General features: G+C 40.3%; 1 protein-coding gene across 2 annotated transcripts in view; it reads right to left on the reverse strand.

Moving 5' to 3' along the window:
• Positions 1 to 17,214, reverse strand: part of tmeff2a (transmembrane protein with EGF-like and two follistatin-like domains 2a) — a 142,086-nt gene that overhangs the window by 2,314 nt on the left and 122,558 nt on the right. The window contains exons 6-9 of one of the 2 annotated variants that reach the window (XM_088082989.1): positions 13,020 to 13,168; positions 8,698 to 8,745; positions 8,370 to 8,496; positions 1,385 to 1,543 (exon numbers count right to left, since the gene is read on the reverse strand). In XM_088082989.1, the coding sequence (XP_087939115.1) occupies positions 1,385 to 1,543; positions 8,370 to 8,496; positions 8,698 to 8,745; positions 13,020 to 13,168 (483 nt within the window). Of the gene's footprint in view, positions 1 to 1,384; positions 1,544 to 8,369; positions 8,500 to 8,697; positions 8,746 to 13,019; positions 13,169 to 17,214 lie in introns of both variants that reach the window. The other variant, XM_042494882.2, reaches the window with a different exon arrangement.

The following is a 17,214-nucleotide window of genomic DNA, read 5'->3' on the forward strand; positions in this document are numbered from 1 at the left end:
CCTGTTGTGTATTTTGATTCAATCCAACACAGTTCTGTCGCTGTAAATACTCACCAAACATGTATTAATCCACAACTGAAATATTATTTTATTATACAAAAAATGTGCTTGACTTGTTATCATTTTTTGGGGGGAAACATATCATTTTAATTATCATGATTATACATTTAAAATTGTGCTACAGAAACTTTTTTCTTATTATTAATTTTTTTTTTCATTTTCTCCAAGTCATTTCCTTTTTTTTTTTTAATTTATTTTTTTAAATGCAATTTTTTTGGTAAGTTTCTTGTAACTTTTTTACTAATTTCTTGCTAATGATTGGGCCATTTCTTGTTAAGTTGCTCACTGCCAATTTTCTCAGGTTTCAAAGGGTAATTATCTTGCTTAATTTATTGGATATTTACTTGATTTTCTTAAAAACTCTCTGGCGACAGCACGGTATCTTGCAGGGAGTCCTTTTCGAGCAGACCTTTTCTGACATGTGACAGAATGTTACACATAGGTGGAGATGACCTTTCCCACTCCCTCCTGTTTGCCCTGTTTGTAAAACCGAGTCTTTATAATAAGTAGAATTCATGAACAATCCCAGCAACGTTCAGGGAACACAAAACATGAACTACAACTGCGTCTGCCCGACAGAGATAGGACACCGAGGTGAGAGTGTTACTAGGCACTAAAATATATGTTTGTGTAGCTTCATTCATTCGTTTACACATTTTTTTATTCACCGGCCTCCACTGGAAGGAATGAGAGCTGCGTGGTGTATTGTAGACTTTTACAAGGCTGAGCATTTTTATATATATTTTGCATTAAAGAATATCGCTGAGCAGCAGGAAACATTAATGGTACAGTCGCTGCATTCGCTGTGATAATTCTCTCCTTCCCCTCTCGCCCTGCCCCTTTACAACTGCTCCCCCTCTCATTTTGTCCCTCCTCCCCTCCTTTGCTCAGAGGAGCAGTTTTGTCTCGGCCAAAACTCTTTTAAAATCTTTTATTAAATGTCATAAATTGCTTAGGTCAGCCGGAGGCAGACAAGCCTCGGGCTATATATGTGTGTGTGGCTCTTTACTGTGAATACAAAACGTCTGTTCAAACGTCTGTGTGTGTGCCTGCCTACACAGATATCTCCATGTATCTGTGCTTGTATGCACACGCCGCGTGCTTTCTGATGTGTGTGTGTGTGTGTGTGTTAGTGTCCGCGGGGAACGTGACAGTACTTTTCTCTCTGTGGTGGAAGCAAGGTGACCTTTCAGCTGTTTCTTCCAGGCTCAGGAGCTCTGCAGGCCCCCCTCGTGACTCCCAAATACAGACAACATGGAGAATCAGGCTGCCAGGCTCATTAGTACGCTGCGTTTCAACGCGTGTCAGTGAGGGCATGACTCACCTGGTAATGCAGAGCACCACCACACAGATGATGACCACCTGGAGTGCTCCGATGATAGAGGCGATGAGGACGTAGTGCAGTTTGCCAGAGCCCGGCACCACATAGAGCACATTGTACTCTTTGATGTCACACTGGGGGCCTCTGAAACCCGAGTGACAGCTGACAACACACACACACACACACACACACACACACACACACACACACACACACACAGAGGCAGAAGAGAGAAGAAAGAGTGTTATTTCTTTGCACTGAGAGGCAGGTTAATTATTTCTGTGTTTTTAATTGAGTTGTCTGTACCTGTTTGGTAAAGACATTGTGGTGGAACAGCTTTTTGTGAAACAGTGTAGCAGCTGTGTCTTTTCTTCGCTGTGACTGTTTAGATGAGTACGACTGATAAAGCTTGCAGTGGGCAAAGGACGGAGTGAGAGAGGACAGTTTGTTCATGCTCAGCGGCTAAATTCATCATCATTTTGTCTTGAGCTGTTTTGTCCATACACACTAGAATCACAGTCACATTTGGGCCGGTTTATTCGGCACCATTCTGGAGCCTAATTCATGCCGAATCTCAGCAAAGTTTGGCAACCGGACGCGACCCTCGTTTGAGCCCGGACCGGGCCAGATCATTTTTTGATAACTGCTCAGTGAAGGTGGTCCTGGCAGCTGGAATAAGGCCAGTTTGTTTGACTCAATTCTGGGGCTGAGTCAGGGTCGGCTGCGACCCCCCCATTTCTTCTGGCGTGCCAAGTTTGGGCCAATGTTGAGCCAGGTAATTTTTGACAAAAGCCCAGAGAAGGCAGCTCTGGCAACCGCAATCAGACCACTTTATATAGCCCGCTTCTGGCGCCATCATTCGTGAAGAGAACAGCACTGCATAATATTTACTTACAAAGCACTTCAGGGCTTCTTCTTCACTTCCTGGGTATCTCACATGTCTAATAAAATATAGAACAATGTCTTGCTGCACCAGGCCCAAAGACTATTTGGTCCTCGAATATCATTATGTTAGTACTGAAATTGGGATATTGGCTTTTAAATATTATGCCCCACATAAGTGGAACAACCTGCAGAAGCTCTTAGAAATTGGACGCGCTAATCCCTCTTAATCAATTGAAATCTTTTTTGACTGATGTAGAGCACAGTGAATGCATGTGTTTTCTTTGAGTGATGTTGTCCCATGTATTGATGATTTGGACTATTTGTGGATGTATGCAGTGGCTATTGTGTGTTTTTGCTTTTAATGTGCACTTAAATATTGACTATTAGTATTAGTGTGCTTTTGTTGCTCTTATATGCAACGCAGCTTGCTCTCAGTGCTCTTTTTGAATAAATTAGAAAGTAAACAAATACATTTAAAAAATAAATAAATAAAATAAAATAAACAAAAAAACAAACAAACAAAAAAAAAAATCAATAAATGTTGAGTCTCTGCCAGATGTGCTCGGCTTATTTCTTTTGTCGTGCAGGGTTTGGGCTGGTGCTGGGCCAGGTAATTTTGACTACATAGGGAGTAATCAGTGGTAAGGCTTAGTTACGAAACAAACATAACTGTGACACTGGGGCTACAGAAGCTACAGAAGATTACACATGGAACCTGCATGAACTGTGTTTGGATGGCCTGTGTTTTCTACAAGTTGTTTATGCCTCTTGGGAGGAAACAGAGGATGAATACAGGCATATTCCAGAAGACAATATGAGAGGAAAAAATGTGTTTTTTAAAACTTAAAGCATGTAAACCTGTTCTAGTAGAAACCCAAAATCCAAGTATGAACCTGAAAATGAGCAGAATATGGGACCTTTAAATCACGATTGTAACCAGGCAACGTCAGCTGCTAAACAGATGCTGGCTTTGATCGACAGTGTTGTTGTTTGATGACCAAAAGAGGATGAAGGAGAGGAGATTTGGCTGTTTTTATATTGCTCAGGTGTTTCAATACGGACAGTGACCTTTACCAAACAACCTGAAAAAGCTAGTGAGGATGTGCAGCGTTGTCACGTGTAACTGGTGTTTTCCAATGTGGCCAGTTTAGTGAGGACACAGTCTGAGAGCCAGACAGAGAGAGAAAGAGAGAGAGAGAGAGAGAGAGAGAGAGAGAGAGAGAGAGAGAGAGAGAGGGAGACTAATGGAGATGATCCTTGTCCTCAGAGAGAAGCTAAAATGGTCCCCCTTTTAATCTCTCGTTCTCTCTCCATCTCCTCTTCTTTACCTGCTTTTTCTGTCTCTGGGGAGGTTGTTACCCACAAACACCTGCATACCCTTGTTTTGGTACCAACAGGCACATGCACGCACACACACACACACACACACACACACACACACACACACGCGCGCACACACGCACACAGAGAGAGTCTCCTTCACATTCTCCATCCCTTTGACCTGACAGCGTGTACGATGAACATTGCAACCTTGTTCTGTTTGGGGTTTGTACTCTGTTTACACACACACACACACACACACACACACACACACACACACACACACACACACACACACACAAACACAGAGACATGCACCACTCCCACACACACCACTGCTCTTCCCCTCTCATTAGTACACATCCTGTAATTTGAGCAGCCAGTAGGGGGCAGCAGAGATCTTTGACACTGGCTCTGCGCGGCGCTGCTCTGTATGCATGAAGAATGTCTGGTTGGGTGAACTGGGACGAGTGAGGTTAGAGAGAAAGGAGAGAGATAGAGGGAGCGAGAGATACCAAGACCCCCTGGCTGCCACACTATCAGCCTGGAAGAGATGGCAGACCTGAGCGGCACACATGCGCCCGCTGTGTGTACGTGTGTGTGTGTGACTGGGTGGGTGGGTTTTAATATCAGCCCTAAATACACGTCAGCGCTGCCTGTGTTCAAGTGTGTTGTGTGGATGTGTGTGAAGTGTGTCTGCATCTGTTGCATTTGTTAATTATTTTTTATTTCTATACTTACAGGGTCAAAAAAAAGACCAAATCCATCAAAGTGAGGACATTTTGCTGCCCTTTTTGTCTTTACAGGATATATCCAATTCATAGATCGTATATTTGTTTTTACTTTGTTTGCATTGATCTGACCATTTTATTAAATTCACTGCTGAGATCTAGGAATCACTAAAAGAAAAAAAGGCCGGGGCAAGAAACAAAGCCCCTGGTTGGCCAAACTTAGGAACGTTTTCTCTGGTTGTTTTTGTTGCTTTGTTTCTCTTCTAGGTGAGCCTCCATCACAGTCACAGGCTGATTTACAGGCTAAACTGTGCAACACAGTCCTCCTCTGCAGAGGCTTATCGCAGACGAGTTCTGACTGAACTTTTGGTTTAGCTAAACAGTTTTGTTGAGAATCTTTCTTAAAAACTGAGCTTCAAACCTCTCGGGAGTAATGTGAGCTCAGTTGGTGAATACAAAGTTAACATAACTGAAATGATGGAAAAGCCAACAAAAACTATAGCTGTAATAAAATCCTTATCATCCCCTCAGTGGGTGGTTTAAGGTTGAGTCTTGAGGTAGGCCTGGGTTCAGTGTACGGGCCACGCTGTCTGTGTGAGCAGCGTGTTTCGTAACAGAGCCTCTTGCTTTTCGCTGCGGCGGCCGTGTTAACAGGATAGAGAGGCTGCACTGTCTGCGCGAGCAGCGTGGCTCAGCTGAAGCTCATCTACAGAGTCAGCGTGTTGCCTGTTTTTTCCACATGACGGGTGTGGTTCAGACAGTGAAAATGATCTATTGATCATAACACTGTACCAGCAACTTTACACCACTCACTTCAGTGCCAATGTCTCTATCTGTAGAATATCTCACTGACATAAAAAATATATGAATACTAAGAAATGCTTAATGCTTAAAAAACCCAACACTTTCTCAGTTTCATATTAAAAGCCCTCTAGCCTTTCTGTGAACAGAATCCCTTCATATGTTAACCCTTTGAAACCTGGAGCGACATCTTTTCTTGTTATCATCTGAAAGCACATGCCTTTTAACCTCTGAACGCTGTGAAAATTGGTGTGATTTCTTTTCTAAAACATGGGAAAAAAGGCACTAAGCAATTTGGTAAGAAATGTTCCTCAAATTGCAAGAAATTGCTGAATTACGAAAATAATTTTTAAAAAGCTAGGGGGAAAATGTGTAGGGAAAAAGCTAGGCAAAAACTAGATTTATAATTATCTTAATTATATTTAAAATTTCCAAGTAATTTCTTTGTTTTTGTTGTTCTTTCTTTTTATTTTGATTTGACATTTTTATTATTATTTAATTTATATTATATTTAGTTATTTTACCAATTTTTTTTTACTTTTCACAATTGTTTTTTGCTAGTTTTTGGGTAATTTTTTCCTTTGTTGCTCATTGCCTTCTTCCAACATTTTTGAGTGAGATAAAACTAATTTACTCAGGTTCCAAAAGGTTAACACAAGGCTTCAAGTTTGTTTCGTATGTGAGACAAACATGTCAGAAAGACTGGCATGGGAGGTAGCAGCGCAGCAGCAATGCCTGTGTAGACCCCACGCGTGTGAACCACAGGAGTTCAGCGAGGTAGCCGTCATGTGAAGGCAGAGGTGGGCGGTGTGGCCAGGGTGTAAGTCATGGTTTCGAGTAAGATAAGGCATGTAGTGCTAATGTTAAACCTGTGTTAACACATTTTTTTTGGTGACACTGAAACATTATCACTCTATTAAGTTGCTATGGCTATGTGCTAGCAAACTTATTTATACATCCAGCGGAAACCTTTATGTTTTTGGCCACCTGATGAATGTAAATCTAAAGTGTACTCACTTTTAGGTCTGTTTTTGGTCTCCACCAACTCCTGAAGGAATTATATGCCTCTTTAGCTGCTGACTTTGTCAGTCTGCTGTTTGTTGCTAAGCAGTGGGTTTATCAGAGCTTTTTAACTGAAAGCCACACTGATGAGAGCAGTGAGGGTCAAAGTAAACAGTAAAGTTGCGGGCGGTAAAACCAAAACAATGAGCTGAAAGATGTTAAAAAGTAATCAGTGATTACAGTAGAACAGCTTTGAGGTTAGTGTTAACAGTTTGGTCCTCATTGGGGACAGACACTAAAAACTGTATTAGTACAAGATTATTAGCTGTACTGATGTCAATCACTTGCACATTTTTTATTGTTACTTTTTTTTGCTTCTGTAAAAATTAATTTAATATCTCATAGCCTTTGGGAACTCGCTGGTGACACGTTCGAAGTGTCAGTCATCAGTGATGGTGACAGCTGCGTGGTGGTGTATTTACAGCCAAGCATTAGCATTGGCAGCCAGACGATGGTGCGACAAAGTGTGGTTTCTCAGGATGAAACTGTCACCAATTCTACATGAGACTTGTGAAACAACATCATAATGTGGGAGGGAAACACCAACATCTTCATTTAGCAGTGTGAAATCCAACATGGAATTAATTAGAAGCAGTGCAGCATATTTGACTGGTCAACAGCCAGATTACCCAAAAACCTCCCCCTCTCAGCACACTGGCTCATATTCATACAAGATAAACAAGCCTGATGAAAATAAATGGGCTCCAGCATTTGCCTTAAGTTGCTAAATTTACTCTGACTAGCCGTCTAACATGACACACTTTCTTTCTGTGTTCACAGATTAGGGAGGGAAAACATTACCAAATTTGTGGTTGAAAGTTAGAGCCGCACTGAGTCCTCTTCTCTGCAGGATTTGTTTATAGCCACAGTAAACTCTGTTACAATGTAAAGCACTGAGGCCAATAATAGCTGAGAAGGATATACTTCAATTGATTGCTACATAAGAGTTCATGCACTGTAGCCCATAATTAGCTACTACATATATAATCTTATTGATTGCTAGATATTAAAAAGCCATTCAGCTCATTATGAATTAATAATCAATAGTCCCAGCTCAATGAATTAGGCTCAAATGACACCATATTTAGAAAATAGTATTTCCTAACTCTCCAGTAGGAATTTTTTAAACCTGTCCTCAAATATTGCTGCATTAACTGTTAAAGGGGTAGTTTGGATCTTAATAAGTGGGGTTGCATGAGGTACTTATGCTGTGTCAGTGTATTACATAGAGTGGATGTCGGTTGATAGGTCCCAGCTCAAATGCAGGCATAAATATAAGCAGAGAAATAATGTGCTGCAGCAAAATGTGTTTTGCCACCAAAAACAAGGCCCAACTAAAAAAATAGTTTAAATATAGTTTAAGTGTACACTATATTGAGATTATTTCAGGCTGTTCTCATGCAATGTTTATATGCTTTACTAAGAAAAGTAATGCACCAAAATTTGTTGATACTCAATGTAATCATGAGCCAGTAAATGGTGCATAACCAGTGCATTTTGGAAGGCTGCGATCACGTGACAAATGCGCAGGTGGAAGTAAAGAAGGAAGTGGTTCCATGAGGTTCATTTAGAAGGCAGGTTGGGACGTTGATCCATCACAAAACAGAACGGTGTTCAGAAATGTGTGAACTTTCACTGAAGTCATTTTAAGCTACATTGTCACAATGTTTCTTTTCTCAAACCTAACTACAGTAACAGTAACTTTACATCATATACATCACTGTGTTAACGTAACGTCATTCGTGGGGCGCTAATTTGCAGGCTATCATACAAACAATTGTATGAGAAAATGTTGAGTATTTCCATTGATCGTGGCAGCGTTACACCTGCAGCTCCTGTGTTCTGCAAGGTAAAGTTACTATTTTTGTCAAAGGAGACTGATGGATTTGACGAGAGCATAGATAATGGCTTCAGTTCCCTGTTGGAAACTGCTGTGTGGCAAGGTACGGCGATGAAAATATTCTAAATATAGAACACACTTGAATTGATATAGATTTTTATAGATGGGACTTAAATTGTGTCAAACCATGGGTTTCCTGGTGGTTAAGATACAAACTATATGCTATAATTGTGATGTCCTTAGTCGATTTTTGTTTTATGTCATACCCTCCCTTTCTTTTCTCTTTTCTTGTCACCTCTGTCACTGTCAACCTTAAGAGTCCAACGTGTCTGTGTGTGTTTGTGTGTACCTGCAGGAGGGCTGTGCCTGGATGCTGGGGAACTGACACTCTCCGTGGACGCAGTAGTTTTTGTAGTGATCTGGACAGGGGATGTACAGGCCGCGGGCCAGCTCGTTTCGCGGATCCTCTTTTTCCTCTACTGTGCAAACACAAACGCACACAGACACAACCATTGTACACTTTTTGTACTGGGATGAAACAGATTTCAGTAAGATACAAAGAAATTATTAATAAAAGGTATAAAAAAAAGTACAAATGGATGTCCTGAAAGCAGAATAGAGTCAAAACTAATGCAGCTTTATACATGTTATTTGGCCTTGGTTAAACATGCACTCACCCGTGAGGTCGGTCCGTGCAAAGTGTCCATCTCCACCTTTGATGTCACCTAAAAAGACCAGAAGCACATTTGAAGTGATCTCAGGTCACCAGCACCTCTCCTACACCTCCAGCCGTCTCCATTAAGGGTCACGTGTTCAATCTGGTGCCAGTGCAGGTGGAGAGAGCTGAATGTGTATTATCATCTCCACAAAGGCTTCATTTGGTGTGTGCACCTGTCGAGTTAATACGTATTAATGTGAACTATTCTCTTCAGAAGTGAGAAGCCATCTCCCCTTTGGTATTATACTGAACAAAAGGTAGAATGGAGCAGAGCCGCGTAGAAAAGATCAGAGGGAATAATGCACTTTTGGCTCACCTTATTGACGCTGCATTGAATTCCCCTTTTCACAATGGCTAGACAAAATCTCCCTCCAATCATTATCATTTTATTGCAATTGATTTCTTCCAGTGGTCCGTGAATTTATTCCCTCGAACGGAGTCTGTGAAAGTATTTCCCAGGTTTATGATGCAATAATTTTTGATTTCTCTTATTTATTTCTCTTTTTCATTGGCTCGCGGAACCACAGAGGAAGAAGAAAAGAAAAGAAACAAAGCAGCGTTTCCGTTAGATCAGAACCTAGAGCCCGTTTATATGACATCCACTTAAGAAAAATCAAATATAAGACTAAATGAATATTAAGACTGCTCAGAAGGGAAACACTACAATCTAAACAAGACTACAGCTACAAAAAACCTTCTGTTTTTTTTCTGCCTTCCTGATTTAAGTTTTTCCTGCTGCAGCTCCACACACTGATGACAACTTGAGGTCTTAATGATATAACACTTCATTTTATGAGCATCTGGTGCTGCAAGAGCATAAATGAAAAACAAAAATTAGACTCATCAGAGCTTTTTTTCTTTTACTATGAGCTACTGTGGGACGCAGGACTATCTCCAGGAAAATAAAACTGGAATTTCTACCACCAGTTACACTGCAATTACAGTTTACATCCATGTCAGCGAAACACACAAGCTTCACACACATTTCCTCATTTCCTCACGGCAGCACAGAAGATCTATACAGTCAGCACAGTTTCAAGGTAGACACCCAAATGTCTCCTCTAAAAATGAACTGTTTCGGAATAATATTCTGAAAATCTTATTTTTATATTATAATATATATATATATATATATATATATATATATATATATATATATATATATATATATATATATATATATATATATATATATATATATATATATATATATATATATATATATATATATATATATATATATATATATATATATATAATATAATAAATAAGGATGGGGATCCCGAGCTGGTTCCAGATGAAAACCGGATGAAAACCGGTTCCAAAACGGATCTTTTGGAATAATATGCCTCTAACCTTATGGTTTCCTTTTATAGATGCCATCATGTTTTCCTGGAAGATTGCGAAACAGTTTGCAAAACAGTTGCATCAAATTAATGTGTCTATGCTGCTGGACACTTGCAAACAGGAGGAAGTCATGTTGGAGAGGATGAGACAGCCAAAAGTGTGGCTTCATTTCCAGAAGACAGATGATGACAGTGCTGCTTGCAATATCTATACAGTTATTATAATGAGTAATATAAGTAAGTCTTGAAATGCAAGCAGTATGCTGAAACATCTTTCTACACAACATGAGCTTAAATTCCAGTCATGCCATGCAATGTATTTAATGTTATCGATAGTCTACACACGAATGCCACTGCTTCCCCACCGAGCAGCATGTCTGTTATTGTTATGATAACGTTAGAGCCACACCAGCAGGCTCTGATCTTTTTCTTTGACTAAGAAAACCTATTTGGAAACGAATACTGTACAAGACAGACTTTTGCTACACTGAGTTCAGGTCATAGACTGCAAAACAAAGATCATCACAGCTTTCCAAAACTAAAAAAGTGAAGCCAAAACATCATTATTGCCCCCTAGTGGCCGACCGTAGTATAAGTCATAAACCCTGCCCCGTCTATAGGCCCTGTTTCCACTGCTGGAACTTGGGGGGAGTTTTAGGGGGTCTTGTCAATTGGTATTTCTCCTCCACAGGAACCATCCGTGTAGGACAATTTTCGAGAACTTTTACAGGGGCTAAACGAGTCCCTCCCTCGCGGTATGTACTTCTGTGCGGCCCCAAAAAGCTTTCAAAGCCATTTTTAATGCTGCGTTCATGTGATGTCTGAATAATTGGCAAAATTCACATGAACAGCCTCTCATGTTGTAAAAACAACTCTGCAATTTGGAGATAATAATAATAAATAATAAATAATAAACACGAGTTGTCAACTTGACTCCATAAATGCATAACATGGCAGGCAAAGGTCAATGTTTGGTCAATGGAAAGAAACTTTTTCATTAATTAATGTATAGAAACGGCTATCAACCTCTTGTTTAAACACTCTTAGCATTAAAATGCAACCCATCTTCTTGATAGCTTCCATGCTGTTCCCACATTATGAACTTCAGAGCACATAAACACAATAAAGTCTGAAAAACAACTTTCTGACTTGGGTACTATGACCTTCTGACATCACGTGTGCAGCATAAATCCCTGCAGAAGAAGAATGTTTGCGTCAACTGTGGAGTCCAGTGGGTCGTACCGGGGACCTACACTGCAGTGCCCGAGTTCCAAATAGTTGTGTTGACACCAAAAACCTATGTAGCCCTTCCTTTTATTTAACACAGAAAACTGATCAGAAATCAGTGGGAGATTCAATAAAGAAACATACCAATTAGCTGAATCAATACCGGCATTGGTATCAATAAAATCAATTCCCATCCCTGTGACACATGGGGAAACACTGTAATCCAGCAATCTACATATCAAGGTGCCACCAACATGTTGTCTACTTCTCCACAGGTCTCAATCCCTCACTTTCTTGACATTTGTTTCTCTCTCTTCTTCTCCTGATTGAAACAGAGCACATGGAGCTGTGATCAGATCGATCGGGATGGTCCGACCCAAAGGGTGTAACGTGGGGGAATACAGATTTCTATTTGTGTTCCAGAGCTGGTTAGCCCTGATTGCTTTACCCCCCATTACTTCTCAAAGCCTACATCTTGGTTCTCACATCTCGATCAATTGTCCTGTTGGTCCCGGGTGGATGCAGAGCCAATCAAATGTGTGCAAATGTAACCCCTACACAATAAAAGCCACTAACAATTGAGATGTGAGCACCTCCCTGGATCTCTGTCTCTGCCCTTCTTTTTTCACATGATGGCAGCCAAATGTTGTTGCATTAACCCTTCTGACACCTGAGTAAATTGATTTTATTTCTTTCAAATACACAGGGAGAAGGCGACAAGCAATTTAACAAGATATGGCCAAAAAATTGGCAAAAAAAAGGAGAGAAGTAAAAAAGTTACATAAAATTACCTGAAAGTAAGCAATAAAGGAAAAAAAAGAAAACTCTGAAAGTAAAAATATGCATTTATTTTATAGATTTAACTAAATTTATTTTTTCTATAACATAATTTAAATTATTGTAATCATAAATATATTTTTCTAGACATTTTTCCCCATTTTTTTGGGAACATTTTCTAATAATCCTCCACCCTTTTTAAAAACATTTTTTTGGGTACATTTGTTATAATCTTCTCTGATTCATGCAATTTGCAGGATTTCGAAAGAAATCGAACCAATTTTCATCAGTTTTCAAAGGGTCAAACAGATCGTGAAAGGCAACTAAACACAGCACAGAAAACTGATGCCGATCCAGATTTTAAAGGGTTAAGCAATATGAGTAAATATAAGGAGAAATTAAGATGTTAGTAGATCATACCTCAAATAAAAAAAAAACATACCATATTCAAAAGACTAATTCTTATGTGCCTTTGTCTTCTCTCACATGGATTAGCAATATGACTCAGTTTAGGGATTTAACCACATAGAGATTAATAAAATAACTTTATCCCTGGAACCGTTACAAACAAATACTGCACCCAAATAAAAGATACTACACTAAAAATGGGGGGGATTACCATTCAGTAAAATTATCAATATACATGGCAGAGAAGGCTATGTGGGATTTGGGGATTATCTTTGCGCACTATTCCAAAATATGATTGAGCGAAAATATCTGTAATACTGAAATGCTGCTGCAGCTGGAGGGAGATACAGAAACACGCTGTCTGCATTTAGCTCTGCATGCTGCCTCATTTGCCTCGGCGGCCTCACTTCAACCTGAAGTGAACACCTGCCTAGGCAGTCAGATTGACGGCTTCTGCTGTGTGTGTGAAGGTGTTGTCGTGAGTGAGAGTGTGTGCGCCCGTGTGTGTTTTCGTGGGTCTGACCTTGGCAGTGGCCCAGGTACTTGACCTCGATGCGTTCTTGCTTCTGACAGGATGCCTCCTTCACCTGGCAGGGGTTGTCATAGGAGCGACCGTCTGAGGCACACACCGGGTTGAAGCTGATGTGGGAACAGTCGATGTTGCAAACACACCTGCAGAGCAAGAGATCGCATTAGAGTTGTAAACATCCTGGCATTTTATTTAATATCTCTGTCGACATCTAAAATAAATGAGATCTGCAGTATTAATGAAAAACGAGAGCATCTTTATTCCGGGAGACTTGTGCGTGTGTGACTGCGAGGGACACAGACTGAAATTCGTTCAGGGATTAAAAACGAGACAGAAAAAAACACAGTACAGCTTGCACTCTGTCAGGACGTTGGACCATGCATAGTAATCCTGTTCAAACTGGGTTTCGGCACATTCAATCTGACACAATGGCAAATGGATTTAACTTTGCAAAAAAAGAGACAGGCAGCACAGAGGGCTTGATTGACAAATGATGTATTCTTACAATGGCAGGAAGCAATTAATAATGAAAGAAATGTAGATAACAGAGCTGTACATTTTTGTGTTGCAGAAAAAAAATGGCCACCATTCACCATACTAAAGCTTTCAGATATGTAATTTATTTTAGATAACATTGAAAATAGCCTAAATGGAAAATAATAATGCATGAGCTAATACTATCATAGTGCTCACTGAGACAGCTTGGTGAAAAAAAAAGTCAAAGAAGATTGCAGAACAGCTTGTTCCTGGTATTACACCATGTCTTTTTAAATGTCCTTCAACAAAACCTGCTCGGCTGAGAAATTCTAAAAAAAAGATCTCGATGTAGATGCGGACGACTGCGGAACATTGGCTCCAAGGCCACAGGCATGTTTGGGGTATTATTGTCACAGCTGAGCTGTAATGTGTGGCCTACATTGCCTTCAAACAGAAATTCTCTGCTGCTTCCACAAGCAAGTCGGACCAGTTGCCAAGAGAAAATGTTGGCATTGAGCATTCTGGAAACCACGTATATATTTCATTTGCAAAGTTCAAAATATCATATCAAAGTTTCTAAAGTGATGTAACATGTAGGAGGTGTAGGGGATGGTGGATAGCAAGACACCCAGGTGAGATGGCTGCCAAGCTGAAGACCACCGAGACCACTGTTCAACAAACAACAAAACTTGTTGTTTTCAGCAAAACATTGCTGTTTCCATCAGATTTTTAGGCTGTAAATGTAGGTGTTTTGTAGCAACTTTTTGGTAGGTTTCCATTCGCTTTTTAGGCTCCAAACATGGGCGTTTTAAAGCAACCCACCACTGTGTTTCCTTCCTTTAACTGGTCTGTTTTTTTCCCAGCAGCTCTTAAGTCAGAAAACTTGTGTTTCCTGTCGTGACCCATCTGTGTTATTTTATATCTTTTACGCTACAAATATGGGTGTTATGTAGCAACTGCTCTGTTTTTTTCCAGCAGCTCTTAAGTCAGAAAACCACCAAAGGTAGGCGTTTTGTAGTTACCCATCTGTGTCCACTGGCTTTTTAGGCACTAAACATGGATGTTTTGAAGCGACTGGTCTGTTTTTCCAGCTGATTTCTAGGCCCCAAACGTAGGTATTTCGTAGCAACATGTCAGTGTGCTACCATCAACTTTTTAAGCTCCAAACGTGGGTGTTTTGAAGCCACCCATCACTGTTTCTTTCATCCTATTAGGTTCTAAACATTCATTTTTTCATTCCCAACATAGGTGTATTGTAGCGACAATACAGTGTGCTTCCATCTGCTTTTTAATCTCCAAACATAATAATAACCTGCGAATAAAACATATCCGTGGTTTGCAGAAACACATAACGCCAACATTTAATCTAGTGATTGTGTTGAGCAAGTTATGATCAGTAATTGAATGCATTTACTGTTTGCAACTGATGATTACTTTAAGTGCAAGTTGTTTGATTTGAAAGTTCGGAAAAGCTTTTCTACACTACTGACTAAAAGTCTAATTAAAAGTGGGTTAGTTTTTGTATTTGGCAAATAGCTGCTTCAACCCATATACTTTTTCTTCTTTGTGATATATTGAATCAGTTACTTCCTCACATAAACCTGATGTTTCTGGTGTGTTTTTGTGGCAGACACTAATGCATCCATTTCTCTGTGACTCAGGCGCTTACTTGATGCTTTTAGCTCTCTCAAATTAACCGGGCAATTTGCTGTCGCCCCACAATTTTCGGTGAAATTTAAGTGTGAGACATTCTGTGTTTGTCACTGTGTGCGTGAGTCTGCGTGGGCTCCTCTGCGTGTGCAGCATCTGCACATATTACAGATAGAGAGGGAGTCAGCACAAACACCTGTGTGCATGTGCATGAGTGTGTGTGTGTGTGTGCGGGTACTTTGGCACATGTGTAGTGTGACCCTTAAATGTGTGGCAGGCCTGATCAGCAGAAATTACACCCAGATTGCCTTCCCCAGACAGTTGCTGCTGAGTAGCGCTGAACGTTAGATTCTGTAATTATAAATCTGTCATTATTCTCCTGGTCTTTTCATTTTCCCCTGGTGGCAAGCTCTCAGTAAAGCACAGGCATTCAGCTGTCTTACAGCTGCATTTGCATACGCACCCACGTGGGTGCCCACACATGCACACGCAGACACCTTCTCAATCAGCCACGATGATTCGTACCACTGACATTGATGTTGATTGAAACGCCGTGCAGTAAAGCGTGGCAGTGCTCAGCTACTGTTGTAATGATGGATCAGCAAAGTAAGAGTGATGTGAAGAAAGGCTTCGTTATGCCTCAGAGAAGACACAGTTGTATCCAAAATCCCACATGACACTGAAGGTGAGCCGGCGTAGCTCTGAATGACCTGCCGCTGCAGAGGGTTACACAATGAGACTGTGACACTGTGATTTAAAGGGTCAATTCACCCATATTGCAAAAAAAATAAAACATATTTCCTGACTTTCCAGTGCAGTCTGTAGCCATTCACATAGTTTGGGTTTTATTTGCTGAGGTTTTGAGATAGCCGCCTCAAGACCTCACTTCTTTGAAAATGAAAAAATAGTCCTGAAAATAACTGTTGACAGCACGTCCTGTGTATTATCCTGACTGAGAAAAGTGAGGACACTGTCTGTGGAAAGATATATAGCGGTTGAATTTTTCAAAATGGACTTACTCCACCACAAATGAATTTCCATTTGCTTTCAATTAGAGGTGTGGAAATGACAAGCATCAGAGGTATGGCTGCGTTGATACACAACCAAAGACACAACTCAGCTCATCATGACACTTGGCAAAAACTGATACAGCTGTCAAAAAAAAAAAATCCTTTCAACACTCTCTCACTCTGCGTCTGATGTGTGTGTGTCTGTCAACTCTCTCGCTAGCTGGCTATGTATTCACATATGCTGAGCTTCTTACTGAAGTTAAAAAAATCCTTCACAGATATGCCTGACTCTACCGTATACAATACTGCCTTCAGTGTTTACATTGAATTTTCAGTATGCCAAACACACAGTGGTATTGTAAAATCAATCAGTAGCAATATACATCTTGCAACACCTTCCAGCAGCAATGTGCATGTTGACAGTAAAAGAACACAGGCCCCCTGGACTTCAGTATTTGAAGGCAAAAATTCTGACTTTTATTTACAAGGACGTGTGCCCATACAGCATTGTTTAAAATGCTAAATTTAGGATGATGACATGGGTGGAGGTAAACAATACCCATTTGGCAGCATTTAAGCAAAAAGGAGCCAAGTTTCCAGTGTATCACTTCCCATGTTTACTATTGTTATGGTGTGGCAGCACACATTACTTTGTGGGGTTTTTCTCATTCAGATATTAGAATTAAGAAAATAAATCTTTTAGACAGAGATAATTAAAACTACACACACTTTTTGACAAAGTAAAAAGTAAAAATTCTGACTTGGCTAGGGATACATAGGGATAGTGAAAGGGGAGGAGAATTCCATCTGAAACAGGCAGCCGATGACAGGCTCATACACTCAGACTTCATCCTGTGAGTCATATATGATCGCGATATAAAGTTACATAGTGTCAGAAGAAGAAGAAGAAATGTGTCTACCAGTAGAGATTTGGCAATACGGTTCTACCATGGGTTAGTTTTGGGGCTGACTATGAAGGAAATCAGGGCTGTATTCTTGTATGATTCTCATGTGGTCTCGTGACTCTCAGGAATCAAGCTACCTCGCAAGGA

The sequence above is a fragment of the Plectropomus leopardus genome, chromosome 10, assembly GCF_026936395.1.
Source record: "Plectropomus leopardus strain MGB_pleo_1.0 chromosome 10, ASM2693639v1, whole genome shotgun sequence".
Classification (NCBI taxonomy): domain Eukaryota; kingdom Metazoa; phylum Chordata; class Actinopteri; order Perciformes; family Serranidae; genus Plectropomus; species Plectropomus leopardus.